Below are 26,012 nucleotides of genomic sequence, written 5' to 3' on the forward strand. Positions count from 1 at the left end.
TGTAGCGGAATAGTTACAACAAGCTTGAGCTTACCAGCTGTCAGGTTAAAGCACGGCGGTAGTAGTATTATGCATTTGGATTGCTTTTCTTCATTAGGAGAAGTGTAAACCATTAGTCAAGGTATTATGCATAGAAGTAAATTAAAACCTAGTCTAGAAATAAATATCTGTTGGAGGCGACACTGTTGTGTATTGTATTGTATATGTGGAAAAAATAATTGAGAATTTTGAATAATTTTCCTTCAACTTTAATGCTTAACATTTTAAAACAATGTAAGAGTTAAATACTAACATCGAATTGTTTGCTAACTCATGCAGTTTTTTGTGCCGGAGTGTGGCGGTGGACAGCAGAAATCAAGTGGCCATGCTGCAGCTCTCTCACAGGACGGAGATTGTTCTACATACTTCCACATCTTCATTCCTTTTGGTGAGGACAGTGCTTCCAGCAACATGTAGAACATCTACCTTTCCACTTGTTTTTTAAAGTAGTGGGGTCATTCAAATATTTCTGTTTAGTACAAGCTGTATACGGTGCCTGCAGAGGAGTTTTCCCTGGACTATGTGGAGCCCAAAGTGTTGTGTGTCTCTACTCATGGTCGTTTCACTCAAGACAGGTAAGCAATTTGGGTCATGCTGCTAAATCTTTTTTATTTGCATCAGTAGTTGCACCTTGAACCCATTCCCTAAACCTGACCATAAAACCTACAATGAGAATTTATTCTCATTAGATCATTTATGCACGCTTCTTAAAAAACTTATTTCAACATCCACAAATGTAAGTTGTCATTTGCACTACATTGCTTGCTAGATTAGTCTCGACAGCAGGGGGCCACATCTGGTCTCCAGCTGTGAATACAAGCATTTCTCCACGTTCCTTACCTGAAGATGAACTTTGGAACATCTGTCATCATAACTCTGCAAGTCTAAAACTAACAAGCATGGATGTCAGAGACCTATCGGCTGCTGGTGTGTAGTTTGTGGTGTTCTGGAAAACCTGACATAAATATACATAATAAAAACCTATAAAATAATAAAATGATGACATTTACCTGAAAGCAAGCACAGCCATTTTAATTAATTATCTCTTGCTTTTAATTTTTTCTATGATTCAGATTAGCTTACCTCTTACCAATGCTTTCTATTTGGGTTTTAAGTGAAAGGCTCACACAAAGTAATAGATATTTGTAAAGTAAAATGCAAATTATTTCAGTTTTTGTTTTTTTTGTTTTCTACTAATTGGAAAAAAAACAACAATGTATTGAACTGTCCTGAGTTAAATCACTTCCAGTTACAGCTGCTGGGAATTTAAACTTCTTTCTCTCAGAGTTGCATTTCTAAAACTTGGCATTTTTTTCCCTATTCTTTTCATCGTAGCTGTGCCTTTTTTTTGTCTATGAAGTTACCATTAATTCAAGTCTCCTTTGCAGCCCCTGACACATTTTCTTTCAGTTGACCTTTCCACTTGTCAGGATTTGTAACTTGAAAATATTCCCCCACAATATCATGCTGCCACTTTTTTTTCGGCGTAGGGACGGTGCGGTAACTATTTGTTCAGTATCAGTTTTCTGCCAACTGCCATGCAGATCATTTGTCATGTTGTGTTTGTGTCTCCCCTTTTTTGATTTATACAAATTCTGCCACATATTACTTTCAGCAATGACCTTTTGCAAATCAAGGCAGATTTTTTAAGTCAACAAATAAATGCACTTTTGTAGTAGATCTCTGCAGTTCCTCCAGTTGGCCACTTAGCTTAGCAACTTTCCAGCAGTGCCATGCTTTTCTCAAAAGATGATGTATTAAAAAGTTATCTATGAAATTTTCATTTGTTAAACACTACTTAAACAGATTAATGCTTTACTTTAAATCCAGACTTCTGCACCTCTCTATGCTGCTCCATCATATAAAACCCCAGTAAAATGCATTGCTATATTTAATACAAGAAACACTGAACATTATTGTTCGGCTCAAAGGAATTCCCCTTAACGTCAATTTGTATCTATTTAATGTTCACAGTCGGCACTGTCTTCTGCGGAGGTTTGAAAAGCCATCCTCAGCCTCGATTCTGTACCCTGCCCGTGATGGACAGCTGTCATCCACACTTGCAGCTGCTTCCCAGCGGGGCAACCATCTGGATTGGAGACAGAGAAGACAGTCCAGTTTGTTCTCTGTCCATGAGCCTCAGAGTGATGGGACAGTGCTGAAATTCCCTCAGGTGCTCACCTCAAATACTTTAATCTGCCTTTCCTCATCTTGCTCAACAACATAATTTTCTCTAGATGGTGCTAAAAAATTTGAAAAAAAAAAGGACTTCAGTTATAAATGCTGTGTTTCCCCCTCTAGACTGAAATAAGTTTTACTCCAGAGGTGCCTCTCCCAGGTCGATATGTTGTTGTGGTCCATTATCATCAACCTGAACACATCTCTTTCCCAGTGGAAGTGCATGTAAATGCAGGGCAGGTTTGGAAGGGTGAGTGTTTGGGAGACAGTTGGAGACTTAACTCTGGCAGGGAGCTGCAAATTCCTTCATAAGATCAGATAACATACCTGGCCTCCTGACAAGAACCTCCGAGGCTTTAGAGATGTTTCCTTCTGTAGCTTAAATAGATGAATAGGTTTTTAAGCAGCATATTGTCTAACTGAGAAACTGCTTTCCCCTCTAGGTGAGATAAATGCTACATTCTGCCCGGCAGTGTCAGGTTGCAGGGAGGTTGTTGTTGCCGACGGCCGCATCGCTCTTGACTTCTACAGGACTTCTCTGCAGCTACCCACCATCTCTGTAACCGTGCCACATGGGAAGACTCTTACTTTGGTCAGTGTGTTATTGATTATTCTTTTCTGTAGCTAAAGCAATCATTAAGTAACATTAGTTTAAAATTCTTAGAAAGTCTCAAGGTTGTATTTTCATAGTGTGAGATTGTTTAGTTAGATGATTTGGTATGCAGTGGTCTTCAGTCTTCTCCCCTGTGTTATGCCATATCTCCAGCGACAACAATGAAGGGACTGTTTCTACCTGGCAGCCCCACAAAGCTTTATGTAAAAGCTAAACCCAAAGGCTTTTTAAGACTTGGGACAGGTTGAGCTTTGTTTGCCTTCTCAGAATGTTGTACTTTTTGTCTCTCCTAAATCTTAGAAAATAGTTTGATTAAGTGCCCTATTCCAAGGTCGCCTGTATAAAATGTTAATTATTATTATTTTCTTAGGATTATATTTTGCTGGTTCCTGATAGCCAATACACTCCAGAGCTCCTGCGAGAGAGGCCACTTGATAAGTCTGCAGATTTCATAAAACAATGCACCAGAGAAGGCTTCTATATAGAGTAAGTGTCATCAACCATATATTCTTTCTCACTGCATGATGAATAAATCAGACATTCTTTCCTGTTTTATGTTATTTATAATACCAAAATATTTTTTTCACTTCCTTAATGATGATGAATAAAAAAAGATTTTTAATGAGTTTTCATAGTATTGATCAAACATTTTGGGAATCCTTTTATGATATGTTTTGCTAAAATTTTGGTTGATTCCCGTTGATGGAACTGGTACAATACACTGAGAGCCTGATCATTAAAAGGTCACTTTGGCTAGGTTAACACCACAGCCTGAAGTGACACAAATTTGATTTTTTTTTGCCCACATGTGACTTGGATCAGATCTTTTCATAGCAGTCAGAACAACACAGATCCCATTTTTTTCCAATCCACCCATGCCACTTGGCTATGTGGTCCTGAATCCGATACGAATCTGATCTTTTTAAATGCGACCTATGTCTGAACAGCCAGGTCGCATTCATCCGACCTGAACGGCGTTAGTAACCAACATGGGTCACTATTCTGCGTCTTGCTCCACAGAAGCGGCAAGAAAAACAAACACCATTGCGGACGATGATGCGGAGAGCAGTAATTTTTTTAACCATCTTGAAAAGATTGAGGTTTTGAGGTTTGAAAAGATCGCTAGATGCGCTCCAGCACTACATCCTTGTTTACTTTCGTAAACACGAAGCAAGCTGGCTTGTGACGTAATTGCGTCCTACTGCACACTAATACTGACACATAAGCTGTATGAATGCAGTTTACACAGGAGATCACATACAAGTCACATATATTTGAAAACGTGGGCGGCAATGCAAAAAAATCAGATTTCACAAAAAAATGAAAATTTAACATCAAGGCCTGCAGTGTGAACGTAGACTTTGAATTAAAACACATGCAAAAATCTTAGCAGAGCAGCTTGTGCAAACCTTCTTTTATGTGTGTCTGCCTTCATGTCTACGACTATCATGATCTTATCGCCAAATAATGCCAATCAATTGTTAGAGTATATGCAAATACTTCCCACTTATAGAGTGATTTATCAAACCTGAAACTGATTGTGGCCGCAGTTTTTGCATCAAAATTTAGTTAATTTCAAAGTCAGATGCAAACTCTGAACCAAACATTTCTGGGTTCAGTGTGGCCACAAAGGAAGCACTTATACAATGACAGATAATCGAGAGAGAGCATATGTGCATTTAAATATAATTTGACTGCCAGAAATAACAATAGTAGAATGATACATGTCTTTGCAGGTAGAGGAAAGCAAATCTATATACAGTTAAACCAAGACAACTTAACTGAATTTAAATATTACTATGAAAGATTGGAACAACCTAAATGTGCTTACGGGCTCTGACCGTATTTTTTGGTCGAGCAGGTGTTGTGACAAGTTGATGAAGGTAAATCCAGCAAATCCAGCTGATCAGAGAGTAATCCATCTATATTTAACTGTTTTAAATGTTTTATTTTTTTGTTTGTTGAACTTCAAGTTTCTTATGTAAAGTGTGATATAAATAATATTTAGTATAATCAAAACATTGAGTATCATCACTGTTATTGTTTTATATATGGCAACTACATCATCTTTCTTGTAGGCCACCCTTAAACTACCTGAAGTTTACTCAATTTTCTAATTTTAATGGGATGAATTGAACCTGTTTGCATGTCATATCCTTTTTACACACAATCATTATAGATCACTAGCAACATACCCACTTATTGCATGTGCAATATTTTTATTGCCCTTGCAGCAGAACTAAAATTTGTCTCCATTTACGTGATGCCTCTTCCCAGCATTAACTTTGTAGTGCTTTAACCCCTTTCTAACTGATTAAGTGGTATGCCTTTGGTCACCTTTTGGCAGGACTAGTTATTGTTTAAGCTTTACCTTGATGCCATTAATTTAAATTTTATTGGACAAAGAAATTTGTACAAAAACAAATGTTGCTAATTCCTATCATAAGACAGAAAATTCTTAATATCAGTGAGCAAAAGCTATATATCTATTTATATAATGTATGTATATAATATGCAATTACCTTCCACTGCACTTTAATTTAGATAGCTTCTGTCCAAACTTTATTTATTAACTTTATAGTAAAAGCTATCTGTATATTATGCTCATAATTCTGCCTATAGTAATAGCCATCTGTACAATATTCATAGTACATATTCACCTGAAAACTCGGTTATAATAACAATCATCGGTATATTATGCTATTGAACATAACTTTGAAAACCCTATTATAGTAATATCCACCTGTATATTATATTTGTTAGATATTCAGCTGTAAATTTTGTTCATAACACTAGTCATCTATATATTATATTCATAGGACAAATCTATTAGTAAAATTCTGTTTATAATGGTATTCATCTCTATATTTATTCAGTAGAAACCCATGTCCTGTAGTCATGGAACCATTATTTATCCTGCACTTGCTGCTAATGCACTTCTGGTTAGACCTAAACTGCATTCCGTTGCCTTGTACCTTTACCTGTGTAATCACAATAAAGTTGACTCTAATCTAATTTAATTGAAATATCTTTAAACTGAATGTAGTCCACTAATTACAACATTTTGTTATCCTGGTTTTGAATATTATCATGTGATCTAGTTGCTCTAGAAAAAAACTTTAACGCTGCAAATATTTTTTAGAAACTGGGCCCCCTAGCTGCTGTTTTTGAGTATTATTCTGTGTTTGAAAGAGTTGTTTTATTTATCTGTGTATTTCTGCAGACCCACCACATCATCCCAGTTTTGCAGAGACTCAGCCCGCACTCTTGCAGCAGCTTACAATGATGGAGCCCTGCCTTGTGGCTGTGATAAGTCTGGCTCTACAGGGAGTGTGTGTGATCCAGTTGGAGGACAGTGTCCTTGCAGGGAGCACATTATAGGGCGGCAGTGCAACAAATGTGCCACAGGATACTACGGATTTCCCTACTGCAAACGTGAATTTTTCATTTACTTTTCGGTTACCATATAAATGAAGCAAATACGCACATGCAACTTAAAACTTCTGGAAATTTCCTCTATTCCTTTTTCAGCATGTGAGTGTGGACGCCGCCTGTGTGACGAAGTGACTGGACGCTGCATCTGTCCTCCTCAGACAGTGAAACCAAGCTGTGATGTGTGTCAGCAACAAACTTTCAGCTACCACCCTTTGCTGGGCTGTGAGAACTGTGGGTGCTCTCCAAGCGGGGTGAACGTAAACGCTGGACTTCAGTGTGACATTGTCTCTGGGCAGTGCAGGTAATTATTGTATGATTTTTTTTACATCCATAAATCCCAGATGAAATATAAATAGATAACCTGTCTGTCCATCCATCCATCTTCTACTGCTAATGCTTCAGGGTCACCAGGGATGGTTCCTGGTCACCTGTCCATCAAAGGGTGGAGACATAGAACCATGAATACACACATTAATACACAAATTTTTTTGGACTGTGGAAGAAAACCAAAGTACCCAGAGAGAACCCACACATTGTGCATTGTGCATAGTACATAAATACTCAAGGCTAGGAAACAATCCCAGGACCTTGTTGCTACAAGGCAACAATCCCTGAAGGGCAGCCACAAACAAATAATGCTAGGTAGAAATTTTGAAATAAAACATCGACCCTTTATCTTTTCTTTGAAGAGGAACAAGTCTTTCTTGGTAGGAGCATCCCTTTTTTGTTCCTTTTTGGATTGACACCCCTCCACCAGTGAAAGGAATGCCCTCTCTTACAAAGGCTGAAAGCTGCATTTACTTAAAATGTCAGTCACCTTTCTAACTCTTAACCCATGAATTAACATCTAGATGTGCGGGACACTGCAACAACAATAAAAACTAGATTTTTTTCATTTTAATTGGAATCTCATGATTTTATCGTTGTAATTTCTTCTGCTTGTTTTCCAGCTGCAAACCTCGAATCTCAGGCCGGCAGTGTGACCGCTGTGCTCCGGGTTATTATCGCTTTCCTGACTGTCTTCCCTGCAACTGCAACCCAGGAGGAGTCACAGCTGATGTATGCCACCCTGATACAGGCAGGTGTCTTTGCAAGGTGAGTTGATAGTATGATCTCTTATTCAACTTCTTTGTACTGTCTCCTGCTATATAAAAGCTTTGGTTTTTGCAGAAAAACGTCGTAGGTATCAGGTGTAATACTTGTCGGGAAGGTTCCTTCTACTTTGACCCATCAAACCTCCTTGGCTGCTCCAGCTGCTTCTGTTTTGGAGCCACTGACCAGTGTGAGAGCTCTGATAAACGGCGTGGAAAGGTAGGATGACCTTTAGATGCTGCATGTCATACTGTTATAAAAACATCCCGTTCAGAGATTCTTTTAGGTGTATGATGTAAACATTAATAGCTGTTTGATTAGAGCTAATCATGTTGTAGAAAATTAAAGATTATCATGGTTTGTTGTCTTATTTTCAAAGAAGCATTCTTCTCTAACATCCTAGTGCAGTATTTCTTTTGGAGACATAAAAATGGCTGGAGGTTTTTTCCTAACATTAGTTTTCATTAGTTTGTTGACATGCAAGGCTGGCGATTGGAAAGCCCTGACGGGGAGGAGGTTCCTTCAGTGCTGAATGCAGTCAGTAACACAGCAGTGGCAGACATTCAGGAGCTTCCTCCTACGGTTCAGACTCTACACTGGGTGGCGCCAAAGTCCTACCTGGGAGACAGAGTGAGTCAACTCCTCCTAAAACATGCTGCATTTTGCTATAGGCATTGTTGTTTTAACACATAAGGAGAAATTTGTTGGCCTTTTATTTTGACACACGTTGTACTTACTGTAGTAAAATGCAGAAATCAGATCCAACTCAACATCGGCATGTGTGATAAAGCGCAGGGATTTCACATTAGTTATTCCTTTGCTACCAAGTGCACAAGTCCATCCACAGTCATTCTACTACAAACTACCTTCCACAGTCATCTGCACCTTGATAAATCTTTTTCATAACTATTAGACACACCTTTCAGATTTTCTTTGCAGTGTTCAATATCCCACCCAAATGTATCATAACAGTATCTTTCTTTTAATTAAGTTTATTCAAATCAAAATATTTATTCCCAAAATTATCTTTAACAGAGTGTTTATCCCTAATTAATATTCTCAGGTTAATATCTGTAGCATTTATATTAGTTTAAAACCTATTAAGGACTATAATAACACCTATGTTAAATTAGGTAAACAGCTGTTAGCACTGAAATGATGATTATATGACCAAGTCATAGATCCCTAACTGTATGATAAAAAAAAGGAAAGTGAGAATGAGATTAAAAAAGAAATCTTTAGTTTAATAAAGTATTTGCTATTCATTTGGTAAATAAAAGATAACACTGGATCTAGTTACTCATTGCTTCATTAATTAATCTACTACAAATACAGTCATGAATTTAATTTATTTTTCAAGGAAATTAGAAAAAAAAATGAAGGAACAAGCAGAAACCATATTGCTGAGGCTTTTGGAAGTATTTTTTAACAGTTTAAATGTTTACTTTATCAAAGTGATCTGCAATGTTTTTCATGACTGTTCCATTTTTAAAGATTTCTTTGAGTGAACTCCCAAGTCAGCCATCTTCTTTTATCAGATATGAATGCTTCCCTCAGCCAAAATCTGAACCCTAGGACTGTGTTTATGCCCCACACTCATGTCTCTGATGCAGCAGACAGGGAATTTCTCAACACACAGCTGTCTGGCAGATGAGGTCACACAACTGATGTGCTCTTTTACAAAGTCATATCTTTGTCTCCAGCACTGCAAATTCATTTAAGGGAAATAGATGCTAATCTTCTTAAGCCCACTAGCCACCCCATCAGCAAAATAAAAAAAATAAAAAAACAGGAAAAAAAACACATTTTCTCCATGTTAGATCGGCCATCAGCAGCTGATTAATCAGGAGGCTTGATGCAGAGATAAAAGCAGAGAGAAAACCCTATTGAGCAGCAGATCCCATACTGTAGATCTAAGCAGCATCTCAGGATGATCTGAATAGGTTGCCTTTATACTTAATACTTTTAACCCCCATTTAGCTAGTCCACCATAAAACTGGATAAACAAAACTCATATACACACACTAGCAAACATCTAGAAAATGGCTGAAACATCTAAATACTTCATGCAAGCATTATTCACTATGAGACTTAAAGACATTTCCATTTCTGGACTGAAATCTATATATACTTTATACTTTATGGTTTTTGCACCCATCACAATTTAGAAATGGTCTTTTTATGAAACTTTAAAAATATTCAGGTCCCCAGGGCTTGATTTAGCCTCAGGTGAGTCACCTTAACAACAACTGCAACAATAGGCGTAAGACACCAATTTTCTCTCAGTCCATTCAAAGATTAGCCGAAGTTCCATTTGTGCTATACTCTATGTTTGTGTGGTTCACTGAAAAAAAATAATGCAACCGCTTTTGGCATTTACTTAATCATATTTAGTTATTTCAACACAATTGTTCTATTTTCTACCCTGCTAACATGAAACAATTGTGCTATAGTATGTAAATATGATTAAGTAAATGCTAAAAACGGTTACATTATCTTTTTTAGTGTTCACAGGATGGGCCTTAATCAGTACTGACTGACAAGAAGCTAACAAAGAACCAAAAACTAACAAATTAAAACATATCAATGTATTTCTCAGTGTAATTTCATCCAAAATATTTCAAATAAAATGAAAACTGTATGTTAATATATGTAATGAAGCCTCACATTACACTCGACCTGCACAACGATACAGTCAGTTAAGTGTAACTGAGACAAAATTGGCTAAAGCAAGAATCGTGGTTTTTCCATTTTCAATCTCAAAAGCTTACTGTTGGAGAGCTGTAGCAAAGAGTCGCAATAACGCCTCCATAATAACAACTATTTATTATTTGGCTTCTGCACAAATCTTTAATAACAGTGGAAGGTGGAGTATAGATAATTAGAAATGCTCAAAGGCGTATTCATTTAATCAAACAAAAAAAAAAAAATGTATCTAAAACATTTTATTGCCTATGATGTTAAAGGGATAAATAAGCCTTATAATAAAATTATTGAGGGATAGATTCGGTAGTTTTTCCACCTTAAATCTAACTGGAACTCTTCAACTTAACATGCTTATATTATTTTGCTATTAATGCTGACTCTTCCTAACTGATTTTTAGGTTTCATCCTATGGTGGCTTCCTCACCTACCAGTCCAAATCATTTGGGATCCCGAGTGAAGGCATGACACTCATTGACAGACAAGCAGACGTTGTGCTGACTGTATGTTGAGGACCTAGTATTTTTTGTAGCTTTACTGAACTACCCTTTGCTGTCATGCATAAAAAGCAAAATATTATTTTATGCCCTTTAGGGTCAGCACATGAGCCTGATCCACGTGACTTCACAGCTTCCCCTTCCAGACAAGCTGCACCAGGGAAGAGTCCAACTCTTGGAGGTAAAATAAGTGCTAAGTATAAGAGGTATTTGGAATGGGTTTCTAGTACAATTTGATGTTTAAACACTCTGAGGTGATTTAGATGGAGCCTTTAGTGCAGTATTTCAGGGATGAAATTAATACAAAAGGTGGTGAAAATCAAATAAAAGGTAGATAATATGGTAACTGAACTGATACAGACTTTTTTTTACAAAGCAGGAGAGATTTTTCTTGCTTTCGTTTATCATCCTCGAAGTATGAATGCATTATTTGGAGTGCTTGGTTTTTGAGGATTACTCTGATTGTTTCCAGGGAAACTGGCGTCACGCTAGCACCAACCGGCCTGTGTCCAGACAAGAGCTCATGGTGGTCTTAGCAGGTCTGGTGGGCTTGAGGATCCGAGCCCTGTACTTTACTCAGAGCCAACGACTCAGCTTGGGGGAGGTGGGTCTAGAAGAGGCCACTGACTCAGGGACCGGAGGTCCAGCAAATACTGTGGAAGTCTGCTCCTGCCCCCCTGAGTACTCTGGAGATTCCTGTCAGGTGAGAAGTTAGGCTCAGTCAGCGGCTGGTTTCTAGTAGAAACTTAATAATCATACAGTTGTGTGTCATTTGAAAGTTCAGCAGTCATTGCTGTTTGTATCTTTTATTATTTCTTTGGGAGATGCCTTCCTTAACTGCATTCGAAAAAATTACTTTGGGGCTGGACAAAAAACAAACAAACAAACAAACAAACAAACAAACAAAAAAATCATTATACTGCCAGATATATATATATATATATATATATATATATATATATATATATATATATATATATATATATGTATGTATATATATATATATATACCATATGGGTCCATTACACAGACTTATGCTCTGACACTGTTCATATAATGTATTTATTTTGCAACTATGGTTTCAAAATGATCCTTAAACAATCTTTCTTAAAGTCATTGTTTTGCAGCTTGATTGCTTAATTAATTGTCTCTTTGGTCAAACACAATAAGACCCAGTATTGATTAGATCCATTCATAGTTTTAGTGTTGACTATTGCAACAGCAAAAAAAAAAAAAAAAAGCCTTGAAAATGAACAAACATAACTGAAATCTATCAGCACCTATTTTAAATAATAATAAATAACAATTTTCGCCTCTGTTTTGATCCATAAGTAATGGTTATCCTTTACAATGAATGCAGTCTTACTGTGTTGGAGAGGTTAAAACTGGCATGGAACAGTACTTTCAGGGTGCACTAACATTAAAATTTTTACACAATGTTCCTCATAAGTCAAGTTAAAAATTTGTGGGGCTGGGAAGGGTGGAGAAGCGGGTGGGGCTGAAACGGCATCTTGTCTTTTAAAGGTATTGGATCTCATCCTCACAGTATTTGGGGTGTTCTAACATGTCTGCACAAAATATCACACCCTTTACCTTGAGGAAAAACTTATTAGCAGAGGAATTTGTTGGAAAATACCCATCAGGAGAACTGTGCAGTAACTGTGTAGCCCCTGGCAATGATAATGTAGTACAATCATGCAGGCGTAATATTGGGGATTCTACTAATATGATCACCAGCATACATAAGCATAATCACCAGCATACACGAGGTACTCACGGTACCTGAGAATAAGGAGCTGCTATGGACAAAAGGCTTATTTTGTTTTTATTTTGATATCAGACATTAATCTAGCTTTTTTCCAGCTTTTCAAAAAGCCGTTTAGAAATAGTTAGCTTTCATAACATGTACTCTGTTTTGAACACAAAACCAAATTAAAGAAGGAATTCAAGCAACAACTAATGAAAGAGAAGCTTCTCCTGTAGAGTTATTGGAAACATTATTATAAGGGAACAAAAACATGTTCAGCTTTTCATCTTGAAAGCTGTTTTTCATAAATCCACTGGTTGGTGTGGGTGTGTGTGAACCCTGTAAGATCAGGCATGTTTAGAGGAAGTCGATTATATGTGGCCAGAGGTGCAATGACACGGCGCCTTGCCTTGATATGCAGGGCGTGTCTCTTGGCAACATAACGTTACTCATAAACCTGAATGTGCTCACCTGAATGTTCCTCCAATATGAGCATTTGTCTACGTCCAACTGACACACCCAGTTGTGTCTGTTCGATGTGTGTGTGTGTGTGTGTTCAGAATGATTCACGAGTGAGTGTCTGGATTGTTGTCTGAGGACGTCTGACTTCACCTTCAGTCATATATTTTCTTCTTAATGTTAAATGGAATATTTTATTTTAAGAAACTATGTTAAGCTAAAGCAATTGTTCTACTGTTTTAAAATATTCTAAGCATAAAGTTGGCAACATTAGTAAAAATAAGTCAAAATATTCATGATAATGTTGTTTATGTAGCTGTGATTGCAGAAAGAAATAAAGCTGTTCTTTTGCCTTCCTAACTAATTATCTCAGCAGTACACACTTAGTACAACGCAGTCTCATAAAGAGACAGCGTCGCAGAGAAATATGCACTTTGCTTGGTATCTAAGCATATGCCTTTGCTAATATCATTGGTTTTCAAGCTTGATATCTTTACTAAATCAAAGTCAAATTTCAGAGGTAACAAACACAGCTGTCAATTACATAAAGGGCCCATTGGATTGGAAACGAGCTGGAAAATTGGCCTTACTGACTGTGGGTTACAGGCAATATAGCCCTATTTTTTGCTTTCATAGGTTTGATGCAGTTCAGTTTTGGATAAAAAGAGGGACTCTGGAAGTGTTGCACAAATTGATTTAATTTTTTTAGTAATAAATTGACATTCAGCATAAAACTATGTAAAGTACCCAACTGTGTTGTGTCTTATCAGCTGTCATTCAGCCTGTGTATATCCCACATGGGACCCAAATATACATAGAATATTTGTTACTTCTGCCTATCACATCACAGTACCTGTGTTTTTGTTTTTGCTACTGTCACTAAAGGTAACTGGACTAAGACAACTGGTGGACATATGATTACAATGGAGCTAAAGACATTATTGCTAAAGTTTTTTTTCAGTTATAGCTGAAGCCAAAGAGCAGTCATAGTTTTTTTTTTTTTTATTGGCATAAGGTTCTATACAGACACTTGAACCCATTTTTCCTTTACAACTGTGTCTCCAACAAAGAATATGATGTTATTCTGTACGTGCATTTTTGAGTTGCAAGTAAAAGAGACAGAGCGAACATGTAAACACTTGCATGTGAGTGCTTGAATGCACTGGACAGACTCATGCTGATCTACCAAGCTGACTCAGGTAAATGGGGTGTGTCCTCATTGTGTCTCAGTGTGTGCTTGTTTAAGAGGCTGAGACGAGGGGGAACAGGCACTTATTTTGCACAGGACAAACTCTGGGAATGTCGAATGTCTGCATGGATAGGCGCTGGGGTAAAGGGATTCTGTCCTGGATCTTAATATATTGGACTTTTATTGGGCTTTGCTGCGCCAGGCACAGACCCTTCAGCAATGGAGAGCAACCCCACCACACCCGGCATCATGACAGTCTGCTTCAGAGAACTGAAGAACAGGCAGCTCAGCGGATAGAGTATCCATCCTTAAGAAACCAAGAACAGTTCATTCAGTTACCCTCAGTTTTTGATGCTGGTTCTCAGGTTCAGGTAAAAAAAAAAATCTGTGCTGCATTTTTCACTGAAAGATGTTATCTCACCTCAGCTCTGTGTTTTATCCTAAGACTGTCAGTGATTAAATGACTGTTATCGCTTCAAGCAAAGGGCACATTTTCTGTTAATATTTCATGACGCTAAATTCAGCATAAGCTCATTGACATAGGAAGCAAAAAGGCTTGAAAACTATGTTTATTTAATTCAAGATGAAACCCAGTTTTCATAGTTTGTCTATTGTTATTCCAAACAACCAAGGTTGGAAATCAGCAACTTGAATTTAAGTTTATAGGTATCCACTTTTTAGAATTCAGGCTTCAGTTTTGATCTGCCAGTATATTAATCATTTAATTTGCATGCAGTGCTACAGCAATTTACTGTGGTGGAGAGGTTAATAATAGAAATTAATAATATTTTTCGTGTATAATAATGTCTGTTCTTATTTTTTAATTTATTTAATTTTTTCAGAAATGTTTCCCTGGATTCTACAGAGAGGGCAACGGACTGTACTTGGACCGTTGTTTGCCCTGTCAGTGCAACGGATTGGCTGAAGAATGTGAAGATGTAACAGGGCGGTGCCTGGTAAGAGATCCTATACACTCTTAACTAAAGATAGACTAAGAACATGGTTCGTTATGGGATTGTGCCAATTTCAGCATAAGCGTTGCATGATTTGCTAAAAGTAGCAGCAAAATTAGAACTTTATCTGTTTTTATCTGATCCAGGTCTTCTCACTCTATGACTTATTTAACAGAGACACCAAGCCAAGAAATAGTCTGTTTCATCCTGAATCAGTATTTCAGCTTAGCTGGCCATGACAGGTGTTAGTTGGAAACTGGGAAATTAATATTTTACTATTAGTTTTTAGTGTAGAAGTTATTACTGGGCGTTCTTGTTGTTTCTTTGCTAGTCAGGGAAGGTAAAGAGAGGACAACACTGAAGCCATCGCTAATAGACTAAACATTTCCAAGTTGTCCTGTTTTGAATTTCAAGTTGTAGGACATGTCTGATTTTGAATTGTTGTCAGTCATTTCAAAAAGTCAGAGAGAACTCATTGACTGTACAATGCTATTTTACGGCTTGACAGAAAAGTAATGAAAACTAAATATGACAGGAAAGATTTAAAACAAGAAAAACAACAAACTTTATCAGCTGATATGTGTATTGGGAGAGCTAAGCTTTACAACATGATCCAAAATGTATGTTGCTTTAGTTTCGTCATAGTCAGGGACTCTTAATTTCAGTGCATACAGTATGGAAACATTATCTCCCAGTAACACTGTTTTTTCCTGTCCTCTTTTAAATTCCGTTTTGAATTTCCCAAACATTTCCCTCTATTGACGTCTCCTTTGCCATTATCTGACGAGATAGGATGGAGCCTTTGCGCTCTTCAGTCTTAGTTGAGTGAATGAGTGAATGTTATGCAAGATCCACAAGACTGTGCCTGTGCATGCAGAATATGCATTGAGCCACATATTTACGTCTAAAAACCAAACAGACACAGCAAACTAAACCCTTCTCTCAGTTCATCCACAACATTCTTTGGAGGATTCAGGAAAGAGTGCATGTTGTCCTGTCTTGATCATTCATCAACTCCAGAGGTGACTTCATGAATACATTATGACCTTTTTTCTAGAACTGCAAGAAAAACACAGCTGGGGACCGATGTGAGCGTTGCAAAGAAGGTTACTTTGGGAGTGCAGCAGACGGAACATGCAGATTGTGCCCGTGCCCTTTTAGTGTACCCTCAAGCAGGTGGATGAGAAATAAAACTTTACTTCTTTGCTTTTTTCTAATGCAACTGTTTCCGGAATAACAATGTGATTCTTTTGATTTATGGTCAGTTTTGCGGTAAGCTGTGGAGACGTGCTTGGAGACCAATGTGTTTGCAAACCTGGCTACACTGGATTGATGTGTGAAAGGTGTGTAATTCAGAAAAGCAGACATGAAGGCTTTTGGCTTTTTTCCAGTTTGATGCCTCTTCATTAATGCCTTCTCTTACACAGATGTGCTCCTGGTTATTATGGCGACCCACTGAAACCAGGAGGAAATTGCCAGCCATGTAACTGTAATGGAAATGGAAACAGCTGTGATCCTAGGACTGGAGGTTAGATTGTTAACATTTTTCTTTAAAAATGTCTTTTAAAGGTTTTTTTTTTATGCAAACACATTGTGCTCTTTTTATTACTGCTGTGCAGTCTGCAAGAACTCTCTGGAGCCAGGAGACACAAACACAGATGAGCAATGTCAAGGTGAACAAAAAGAAAAGAGTCCTATCAAAGTTCAGACGGTATCTCATGCCATTCGTAATAACCCAAGCATGACCTTCTTTTGTACGTCTCTTTTTTATCTTAGAATGTGATAGTTGCGCTCAGACTTTGCTGATTGACTTGGAAAAGCTCGACGTTGAGTTTGCAAGGATCAAGGCTCAATTGGACAATGCCTCCGTCAGTGGAGCCTTAAAGGAAAGGCTGGACAAGCTAGAAAAGGCTGTGTCTGACACCAAGGTAATCCCTTCACTTGGTAAAAAATCTGCACCTTCAGCTGTAAAACACTGAATATATTTCAGGTATTTTAAAAAGTTAACAGTTTAATAATAATCATCCTGAATTCCTTACCAATTGATTCAGATGCTTTTTTCCTTTTCTTCCAACATTTGGTGACATTATATAGGATCGATATGCTTCAGTAAAATCTAACGGAAAAAATTTACAGTTGTGAAATTGATAGAAAATGACATTTGGTTTTAATTAGTTTTTTACACGCAAAACCTAAAAGTTAAATTTTAATATGGCCTCCTGAGTCAAAAACATTTGCAGACTGACATTTCAGTCAATCTTTGTTTACAAGCCTAGATCGTTACTGGCATCTCAAAGGTTTTCTGTCAGTATTTACTTCTGTTTAGCCCCATCTGTTTTCCCATCAATTAAGCCCCACAGCATGACCCTGCCACTACCATTTTCTATACATTTCAAGGTCAATGTATTTAAATGTTTGACTTCTTATAACTGTTATATTAAATCTCTATTTAACAGAAAGAAATCCCTTTATTGCCCCACAATGGCGAAATTGTGGAATACGCTTACTTAAAGTATTTTTTTGTGTTGTGTTTGCAGACTCTTGTCAACAAGTTCAGCACCACCATTAGCATGCAAAAGACCCAAGTCGACCAAGTTGAGAAAGAGACGGAAAATCTTGGAGATGAAATAAAATTGCTTAAAGACAAGGTAGTAAGATTGTGCCATGTTTTATCATTGCTTCAGTATATGATTTAAGTAGTACGTCTGTAATTGTGTTGTAACCTTATTTTACCCAGGCTGATAGGAGTGCCAGAGACGCTGACAAAGCAGTTGAAAGTGTTGAAGAAAGCAACAAAAGGGCAAAAGACCTGGAAAGAGAGATTAAAAAAATGCTTCAGAAAATTGAAGGTAGAAAAAAAAAGCAACATTCCTTTTATCTTGCACTGTTTTCTTTTTAACTTGTGAAATGGCTCAAGGCTTATATCATATGCTCTCTGTTGTGTTTTCAAGATTTGCTCAATCAGTTGAAGAATGAAGGTAGAGGTGATTCATTACCTGCTGATAGTCTGAATAAAATGCTGGAGAAAGCGAAGGGCATGGTGACGGAGATGAAGAACAGAGACTTCACCACCCAGAAGACAGATGCTGAGAATGAACGAGAAGAGGCAAGAAAGTGTAAGTAACATCATGCTAAATGTCCTAATGAGCATCATCAAGGTAGTGGTCGTGAATATAGCCATGAATTTCAACTATATAAGGTTTCCAATGATAAAATGTTCTCCATCTTTAATGTTTAAAGTGCTTGACAACATCAAGAATAATGTTAGTGAGCAGTGCAACGAGAACGAGGCAGCAGCGGAGAAGATCCAAAACCAGCTCAAGGATTTCAATTCCAAGCTGAAGGATTTGGAGGAAGCTTTGGAAAAAGCAAAAAGCTTGGTGAAAAAGGCCAATACTCAAAACACTGTGAATGATCAGGTGCTGAAAGACCTGGAGGTAAGGAAGCAGCGATTCATCTTTCATCAGGACCTGCATGCTGGTTGATTCATTTTAAATAGTTGTTATCGACTCAAATATTTAGTTTGTAAAAATATTTTTACTCAAATCCCACAGTTACAGTTGATTTTTATGTTGCTTGTAGAAACGTATTAAGGATCTACAAGAGGAGCGGAAAACTGTAAAGAACCAGATAGCTTTGGCTGAGGATGAACTGAAGAAGACAAACGATTTGGCTGAAATGCTCTCAGACAGCAAGAAGGTACATTTTGTTCTTTTTTTTTCATGAATTGTTATTCCTAAATTTCGGCATCAACACCAACCCGCAATACTTGTGACTGTAGACTTCCACATTGTGTATTTTTAGCATGCCAAATACAGTACTCACAGGTAGGAGCATGTCACTCTTAAAAGTGTGAGATTATGAAACACATTTTACTGTAAGGCAAATGAGTGGGGATAAAATATAAGCTGCAGTCTTTTATAGTTTTCTTTTCTTTTCAGAGTATCACCTCAAAATATGGGATCAAAAGATGGGATCTTGCAGACAATCATGTCACTCAGTAAAATACTGCAATATATACATATATTTCTACAGATATAGATTTGAATGGCAACAATACAGTTTTCTATGTATACTTTGATTTCTGTTTAATCTGTTTTTTTCTTCCACAGCTACACAGATTTGATGTTTTAGGTATATATTTATAAAATATTGTGGGACCAAAAAGGATAATTGTTGTTAAAAAAAAAGAAATAATCTGAACTGCTTTTGGGAACATGAACAGAACATAAGTAATTGCAGTAATATAAACTGCGGTAGTGATTTTTGTGATGCAAACACGTAGTGATATTTTTACCCTGAGTCATTAACAATTGTAAGAACAATAGTAGGTGTTTAGTGTAACTATCACATTAAAAATGTTTGAGACATAAATATTTCAGGCCATAATAACCTAATTGGATGGCAGTGCTTGACTTGGTGAACATAGCTTTGAGACCATCTTCTGCTTCTAGTCCTTTTCTCTTTTTACATTAAATCAAGATAAGAAAGGCGAAGCCTTTCTCACATATGTTGTTTTAAAAGGCAACAGAATGTGTGCAGCTTTTGCAGAAAGGGAAGCATCCAGAGTCCAGCAGTGTTTACCTCAACATAGCCATTGCTGCTGGAAGCTGCACACAAGACTGCTCAACTTTGAGTAGTGACATGTGTGAAACACTTTGAGATCAAGTCAGAAAATCCAGAGTGAGATATGCTTTTACCTGTTGTGATTCAAATTTTCCAACAACACAGAAAAAGTTGTTAGATTTGTTTCTAGTTGCCTAGTTGGAAGAAAAAATGGCACTACAGGGGTCTGGAAGTTTCTAAATAGACTAGAAAATGGTGAAAGTGTTGGTGAATTGGATAATAACAAATGAGAGATTGTAGCACAAAAGGAATAGATACAATGCAAATATAATTAAATCATTGCAAATAAGACCATCACAGATTATTTATATTGACTTTTTTTCACTAAACAAAATTCTACAGTAACAGTATTTCATTTCTTATTAAAAATATCCTGTGTTCCACGTGTGCCAACAGGGCACACTACTGTTTGAGAGTGACAGATCTAAGTTAAATGGCAAAATGATCTGTTTGTGCAATACATTTTTCAGAGATATCTGACTTCTCCTTGTGCTGCAGGACTATGAGCTGTTGGCTGCACAGCTGGATGGAGCAAAGACTGATTTGGCCAAGAAGGTGAACAACATCACCAAGGCAGCAGCAAATAAGGACATTGTGGAGGCTGCAGAGGAGCATGCAAAAAACCTAACCGAGCTGGCAAAGGAACTCGAAGAGTAGGTTTATTATTGTTTGAATAATGTTTACATTCTCCCACGATGTTTACATTAGATCACTAATGCACTTTAAGAGATGGAAATGTAGGAGCTGCACAAAACAGCTTTTCATTTTGTATACATGACAATAAAAGTTTCCTAAGTCTAAGTCTAAAAGTCTCTAATATTAAAGAAATATTCAAGAAAGTAATAGGAGCCATAGTGTTCTTGCATAGATTTTAGGTTTCATGTAGTTCAGTTCAATCATAATCTGCTTTTTCTGTAAACATTTGTTACTGCATTATCTTAACAGTGCTATGAAGGACGCAAGTGGACTTTCTGAGGTGCGTGATGCAAAGGATGCTATTGAGGCCTATAAGAACATTACAGATGCCATTAATGCTGCGGAGGCTGCAGCTAAAGAGGCAAAAGAGGCTGCAGATAGTACACAAAGTGTAAGCTTTTCTACTTGAGCACATGTAAAGTTGATATAACTGTTAAATGAAATAAATTATTGCATATTAAACAATGTTTTTTTTTCTCCCTCTTTTAGAGTGTAAACGAAGAAAAGCTTGTAGATAAAGCCAAAGACCTAAAGAAGAAGAGCAATGACCTTCTGAAAAGGGCCAAAGAGTCAGAGGCAGTCCTGACAGGTACTTAGAGCAACCTTTATGCATATGAATTTTGAAATAACCTCAAAGTTTTTTTTTTACATGTTTTTTTATTTTGGTTACAGACGCTTCCACTGACCTCACTAACTTGAAGGATCGTCTGGCCAAGGCAAAAGAAAAGAAAAACGATCTTGAGCAAAACCTCCAGAATATTCAGAAAAACTTGGAAAATACAAAAAGAGGTGGAGTAGAGATAATTCAAGCAGTTAATTAGAATCAAATGAGAGGATTTTTTAACAATACATTCAAATCTCGAGATGATTTAAGATAGTGGAGACAAGATATCAGTAGTTATTTTTAAAAATAACTACAAATTTCTTCTTCTGACACAAATAAAACAAAGCTAAAATGTAAAACAATAGAACCAGTCGTCTACAGTATGTACAATTTTTCAGGCAAGGCTTTTAAAGCATCTCCATTCACTGAGGAATGCTTCATGTCAAGTTTGCACAGTTTAATATATATGTGTGTGTATAGATAGATATATTTTTTATTTTATTTATTTATTTTTTTGTAAGATTTTGTGATATTTTCATATCAAAAATTTTATTATGCAATACTTTATCTCTCTGAGAGGGTGTCTGCTTCAACTGCTATGCATTTTGTTTTGCAATCAGATGACATTAGGAATAAAATTGAGGAGGCCAAGAACAAAGCAGCTTTGGCCAACAATACAGCTGCCAACACCATGGACAAACTTAATAAAATTAGGAAGGACATCGAGAAAATCAATGTGACTCCTGTTTCTGCCAATCTGAGCAACACTCTCAAAGATGTGGACCAGTCTGGTGAGCCTTTTCATTCTTTTAAGAATACTAATCAGTGCTTGTCTTTGTTGTAGAGATGTTTGTGTTAAATATGAATGAAAACAGCAGATTTATAAACAAGATCTTTTGTCTCTTAACTTTTAAACACAGTAAAGGACTTGCTGAAAACAATCCCATCTCTGAACGATAAGATCTCAGAGGTTGAGAACCTGACCTCCCAGTTTTCAAACGTCAGTAACATTTCTGATAACATAAAGAAGATCAAAGAACTAATTGAACAGGCCAGAGATGCAGCTAATAAGGTGGGTGCAGTCGACTTTTTCTAAATGCACTCATTCATGCTTATACATCCGATGTCAGATTTCCTCTGCATTTGCTGTTACTTATAAATTTAAGCTACAAATATTGGACACAAAATGTGGTTTTCAAATAATTATTTTTAAAGGGAAAAATATCAATCTAAACCTACTTTTAGCTTAATAAAATCCTTCTCGTTAAATGTGTAACTGTGATGAACAAATTTGTTAGAAAGAAGAGGTTTCAGTGACCACACCTGAAACGGATTACCTATAGATCATTGAAATAAACTAAAATGGTTTTTTAAAAAAAAAAAAAGCAATACATCATACCAAATCTAAAGAATAAATAAAAGCAGATGAAAGAAGTCTTGAAAGGGTGACAGTCAAGAACCCAACTACAACAAAAAAAGAGAAAAGGAAGTGAAAGGGAAGCTATCTGAGGCAGCACAGACCTCGCCTTAGTCAGTGTTAATGAGGGGGTTCACATCCACTGCTGACCAAGAGGAACACAATGGATGTCTAAGTCGCGTAACATCTATATGATTTACAACCATAAGACTTAGACTAAGAGAAACTTTATTGTCCTCTTGTATATAAAGAGTTTATACAAAAGGAAATTTCGATGCATACAGCTTTTCAACAGTGAATGAGCAGCTTACAACTGTAAAAATAAACAATTCCATTTATATTTTGCAGCAGTGATCAGAATGTAGACAGTGTAGGAGAAAAGGAATTGATATGGAAAGGTTCAGTTCAGTGCAAAATAAATAACTATGTTGCAAAAAGTAGATGGGATTATGAAGAAATCAGTAATAGAAATCAGTAGTAGGTATTAAAATTAGTAGTAGTAATAAAAATCAGTGATAAAAATAAGTTTTGGGGATTATGAAAAAATTCCCAAAAGCAGTGCAAATATAATGTTTACAAGTGTGATTAAAGTCACAACAGTTAAGCAGTCTGAAAAAGCTGTTCAGCAGGGAGAAAACAGTTGCAAAACCTGGTGGTCCTGCATCGAATGCTGCAAAGCCTCTTCCCAGAGGGCAATAGGGAAAACAGTCCATGATGGGGGTGTGAGGGCTCACTGATGATGTTACGGGCTCGGGACACACAGCGCCTGAATGAAATGTCTTTAATGGAGGGAAGAGGAGCCCTGACGATCCTCTCGGCTCTCCCCGCCACCCTTATCACATCATCATGCTTCATCATGATGGTTGCATCCGGTTGTTTGGGATTACTTTGATGCCTTGGTACCTGGTTCAATTGTTTTAATCGATGGAACCTAATTTACCAGAACTTTCTGAAGGAGAATGGTGAGCTCAGACCACTGTTTGAATATTACATGATTGGCTAATCCTGCTCAGCTTCAGCCTTTAATCTGAAAGAGAGAGCGTAGCCTGTTGGTAAACAGGCAGTTAAAGTTCCGAAACCCTCTAACACGGTTGAATTAAAACAATATTGCAAAGAAACAATTGGTCAATAAATCAAAAAAATCAAGCTATTTTGATTCAAAGGTAATTATCTCCTTATAGAGTCTTATTTGTCAGAATACCTTATTTCATTTGATGAATTAAATGATAATGTAAAACTTAAATTTTGTATTGATTATACGTTAGCTTCCTACAATATAAAAAAAAAGAATCAAAATGTTGTCAAAACAGAAGAAATCTGTAGTATTCTTTTACAGTTGTTTTAAATCAACCCCTTTTACACACTTAGGCTGAGGTTGTATGAATCTACATTATATTTTGCCTTCTCTTCAGATTATGGTTCCCATGAATTTCGCTGGGGATGGTCACATAGAGATGCGCACGCCGAAAGATCTGGATGAGCTGAAAGCCTACACAACTCTTTCCCTGGCGCTGCACAGACCCAAGGGCAGAGGAGACGGACGGCGCCGGCGCAGACAGGCTGAAGACAAAGAAAGCATGTTTGTGTTGTACCTTGGTCACAGAGATGTAAGTAAATGAAAATACAAGCTGCATTCGGATTGTCATTTTGCTCTTGTGTCTAATACAACTATGTTCTGCAGTCCTCTCAGAATTACATTGGTATGGTGTTGAGGAATAACCGCTTGTATGGTCTGTATAAGCTGAACGGAAAGGAGTATGAGATGGAGTCTGGTTTCATTTCCACCTCTGACTCTGAGCAGGCTACATTTGATAAAGTAGACCTACACAGGTAATCTGCTGCTTTACTTCAATTCTACTCTTAACGCATTTTATGTCTTACATTTTATCTTATTATACCTCATATTTCATTTTTTTTATTTCAAATGTTTGTAATGGATCAACTCAAAGTGAATATTTTTGAAATAGAGAGCAAGAAAAATAAAAAAAAGATTAATAAAAAAAAATCCTATAACCCTGTTCAGTGTATTCTCATTATCAGTTCGTATGAAATCGTATGAAAAGTTATGCACAGTAATTTTGTACGTTTTTGACGTTTTTTTCGTTGTATTTCTTCGTATTTTTACGTCTTGCCCCGAGACAAGATATCCTTGCGCATGCGCATCTTACGCACCATTCAATAACATAGAATTTAACATACAATTAAACTTAACCCTAACCCTAAGATACAAAACAGCAAGCAACCTAGTTAGAGATATCAAGAAGTAATTATTGCACTGTTTTTCCCAGTTTTACGTCCGTCCACGGATCTGCTTTTTTCGTCTGTCTGGCTGCGCATGCGAACTGATCTGTTTTTTCTAGGAAAAACTTCAAAAACTTACAAAATACTGTGCATAACTTTTCGTACGATTTCATACGAACTGATAATGAGAATATGTTGCCCTGTTAAGTGGGGGTTCATTTGTATTTATTATCCTTTACTCCAATGGTCTTCAACCTTTTTAAGCCAAAGATCCCTGACCTCTACTTGATCTACCTATAGAGGGAAACTTTTCCCTGCTGACAATTTCCTAAAAGTAAATACCTGCTGAAATTTGGCTACTACCTGTTCCGGATCACAGGTCAGGAAAGGATTTAAGATGAAAGCAGCAACATCTTCCATGGCGTCTAATTCACCAAAATTTGAAGCACTTCACCATAGAGTCCTGCAACGGGTCGGGTACCCACGGGTACCTGACGGGTCACCCGCAAAAATGCTCTTTTGCGGGTGAAAAATACATAAATAAAAATAAACGGGTCGGGCGGATATTTTTTTAATGCGGGTGGGTAGTTGGTGATTTTTTTTTTTTTATGCGTGTCTATTGTTATGGACATCAGAAATGTTATATTAATCAGGCACTGTCTGGGGTCACCCTTGTTGTAGCTTAAAGCCCTGCTGGCAATGTGGGGACTTCCCTCCACAAAGCCCACAGTCAGTGCATACACGTCTGCTGCAGTGTTAATGACGCTGTTCTGCAGCGCAGCGTACTATGGCCTATTACTTGATGTGTTAACGGGTCGGGTTGCGGGTTAAATACCAACAGGTCGGGTCGGGTTCGGATTTGAATTGAAGATATCCGCGGGTGACGGGTCGGGTTCGGTAGTCATCCTAACGGGTTCGGGCGGGTGTGGGTTGGTAAAACTCGACCCGTGCAGGACTCTACTTCACCATTGCTTCCATAAATAAATCACCATCTGTAACAGGCTTCGTGTGTTTTGCCAAAATGTGACTAATCTGGAATAAAGCTTCAGTTGCAGCCTTATGTTGAGCTGCAGGGTTTGTGAAAAGTGACTGCTGGGACTTCAAACTTGCTTTCAGCAACTTTCCTAGCACGGATTGTTCTCATGGCGGGGAAACTGCCTTTGAACTTAAAGTGGTTGGTGTTGTGCCGCTCCAGATGTCGTCTTTTAGACAACGCAGTGAAAATGTATTCCTCTTCCCATTCCTCATGGAAATGATCAGTTTTGGACTTTTTTCTTGGAGCTACCGCGATGACATCTGACCTCATCACTGTCTATCTGCTGTCACCCATCCACTGTCCAGCTTTTCCACAGTTAATGTGCCAGCTTTATTCTATCACTATAGGGTCCTACAGGGAATGTTTCAGAGATCTACCAGTCGATCGCGATAGATGGGTTGGCGACCACTGCTTCACTCTAATACCCCCAAATGAAATCCTTTGAAACTAGTTTCCTACAGATTTTAATCTCAGCATAAATCCAGTT

General features: G+C 37.3%; 1 protein-coding gene across 1 annotated transcript in view; it reads left to right on the top strand.

Moving 5' to 3' along the window:
• lama3 (laminin subunit alpha 3) overlaps window positions 1–26,012 on the top strand; it is a 95,233-nt gene that overhangs the window by 51,253 nt on the left and 17,968 nt on the right. Inside the window, exons 29-61 of the mRNA XM_015372492.1 lie at window positions 319–427; window positions 517–614; window positions 2,014–2,212; window positions 2,341–2,467; window positions 2,661–2,809; window positions 3,201–3,316; window positions 6,054–6,265; window positions 6,362–6,566; window positions 7,216–7,360; window positions 7,436–7,576; window positions 7,826–7,987; window positions 10,462–10,563; window positions 10,655–10,738; window positions 11,030–11,260; window positions 14,795–14,908; window positions 15,963–16,081; window positions 16,171–16,265; window positions 16,326–16,433; window positions 16,525–16,578; window positions 16,682–16,833; window positions 17,443–17,553; window positions 17,643–17,754; window positions 17,857–18,021; window positions 18,146–18,342; window positions 18,488–18,604; window positions 20,030–20,184; window positions 20,477–20,618; window positions 20,717–20,816; window positions 20,900–21,016; window positions 21,452–21,622; window positions 21,752–21,903; window positions 23,661–23,855; window positions 23,930–24,078. Coding sequence (XP_015227978.1) covers window positions 319–427; window positions 517–614; window positions 2,014–2,212; window positions 2,341–2,467; window positions 2,661–2,809; window positions 3,201–3,316; window positions 6,054–6,265; window positions 6,362–6,566; window positions 7,216–7,360; window positions 7,436–7,576; window positions 7,826–7,987; window positions 10,462–10,563; window positions 10,655–10,738; window positions 11,030–11,260; window positions 14,795–14,908; window positions 15,963–16,081; window positions 16,171–16,265; window positions 16,326–16,433; window positions 16,525–16,578; window positions 16,682–16,833; window positions 17,443–17,553; window positions 17,643–17,754; window positions 17,857–18,021; window positions 18,146–18,342; window positions 18,488–18,604; window positions 20,030–20,184; window positions 20,477–20,618; window positions 20,717–20,816; window positions 20,900–21,016; window positions 21,452–21,622; window positions 21,752–21,903; window positions 23,661–23,855; window positions 23,930–24,078 — 4,605 coding nt within the window. The remainder of the gene's footprint in view (window positions 1–318; window positions 428–516; window positions 615–2,013; window positions 2,213–2,340; window positions 2,468–2,660; window positions 2,810–3,200; window positions 3,317–6,053; window positions 6,266–6,361; window positions 6,567–7,215; window positions 7,361–7,435; window positions 7,577–7,825; window positions 7,988–10,461; window positions 10,564–10,654; window positions 10,739–11,029; window positions 11,261–14,794; window positions 14,909–15,962; window positions 16,082–16,170; window positions 16,266–16,325; window positions 16,434–16,524; window positions 16,579–16,681; window positions 16,834–17,442; window positions 17,554–17,642; window positions 17,755–17,856; window positions 18,022–18,145; window positions 18,343–18,487; window positions 18,605–20,029; window positions 20,185–20,476; window positions 20,619–20,716; window positions 20,817–20,899; window positions 21,017–21,451; window positions 21,623–21,751; window positions 21,904–23,660; window positions 23,856–23,929; window positions 24,079–26,012) is intronic.

This window comes from Cyprinodon variegatus, unplaced genomic scaffold (genome assembly GCF_000732505.1).
Source record: "Cyprinodon variegatus isolate N-32 unplaced genomic scaffold, C_variegatus-1.0 Scaffold73, whole genome shotgun sequence".
In the NCBI taxonomy this organism is placed as follows: Eukaryota; Metazoa; Chordata; class Actinopteri; order Cyprinodontiformes; family Cyprinodontidae; genus Cyprinodon; species Cyprinodon variegatus.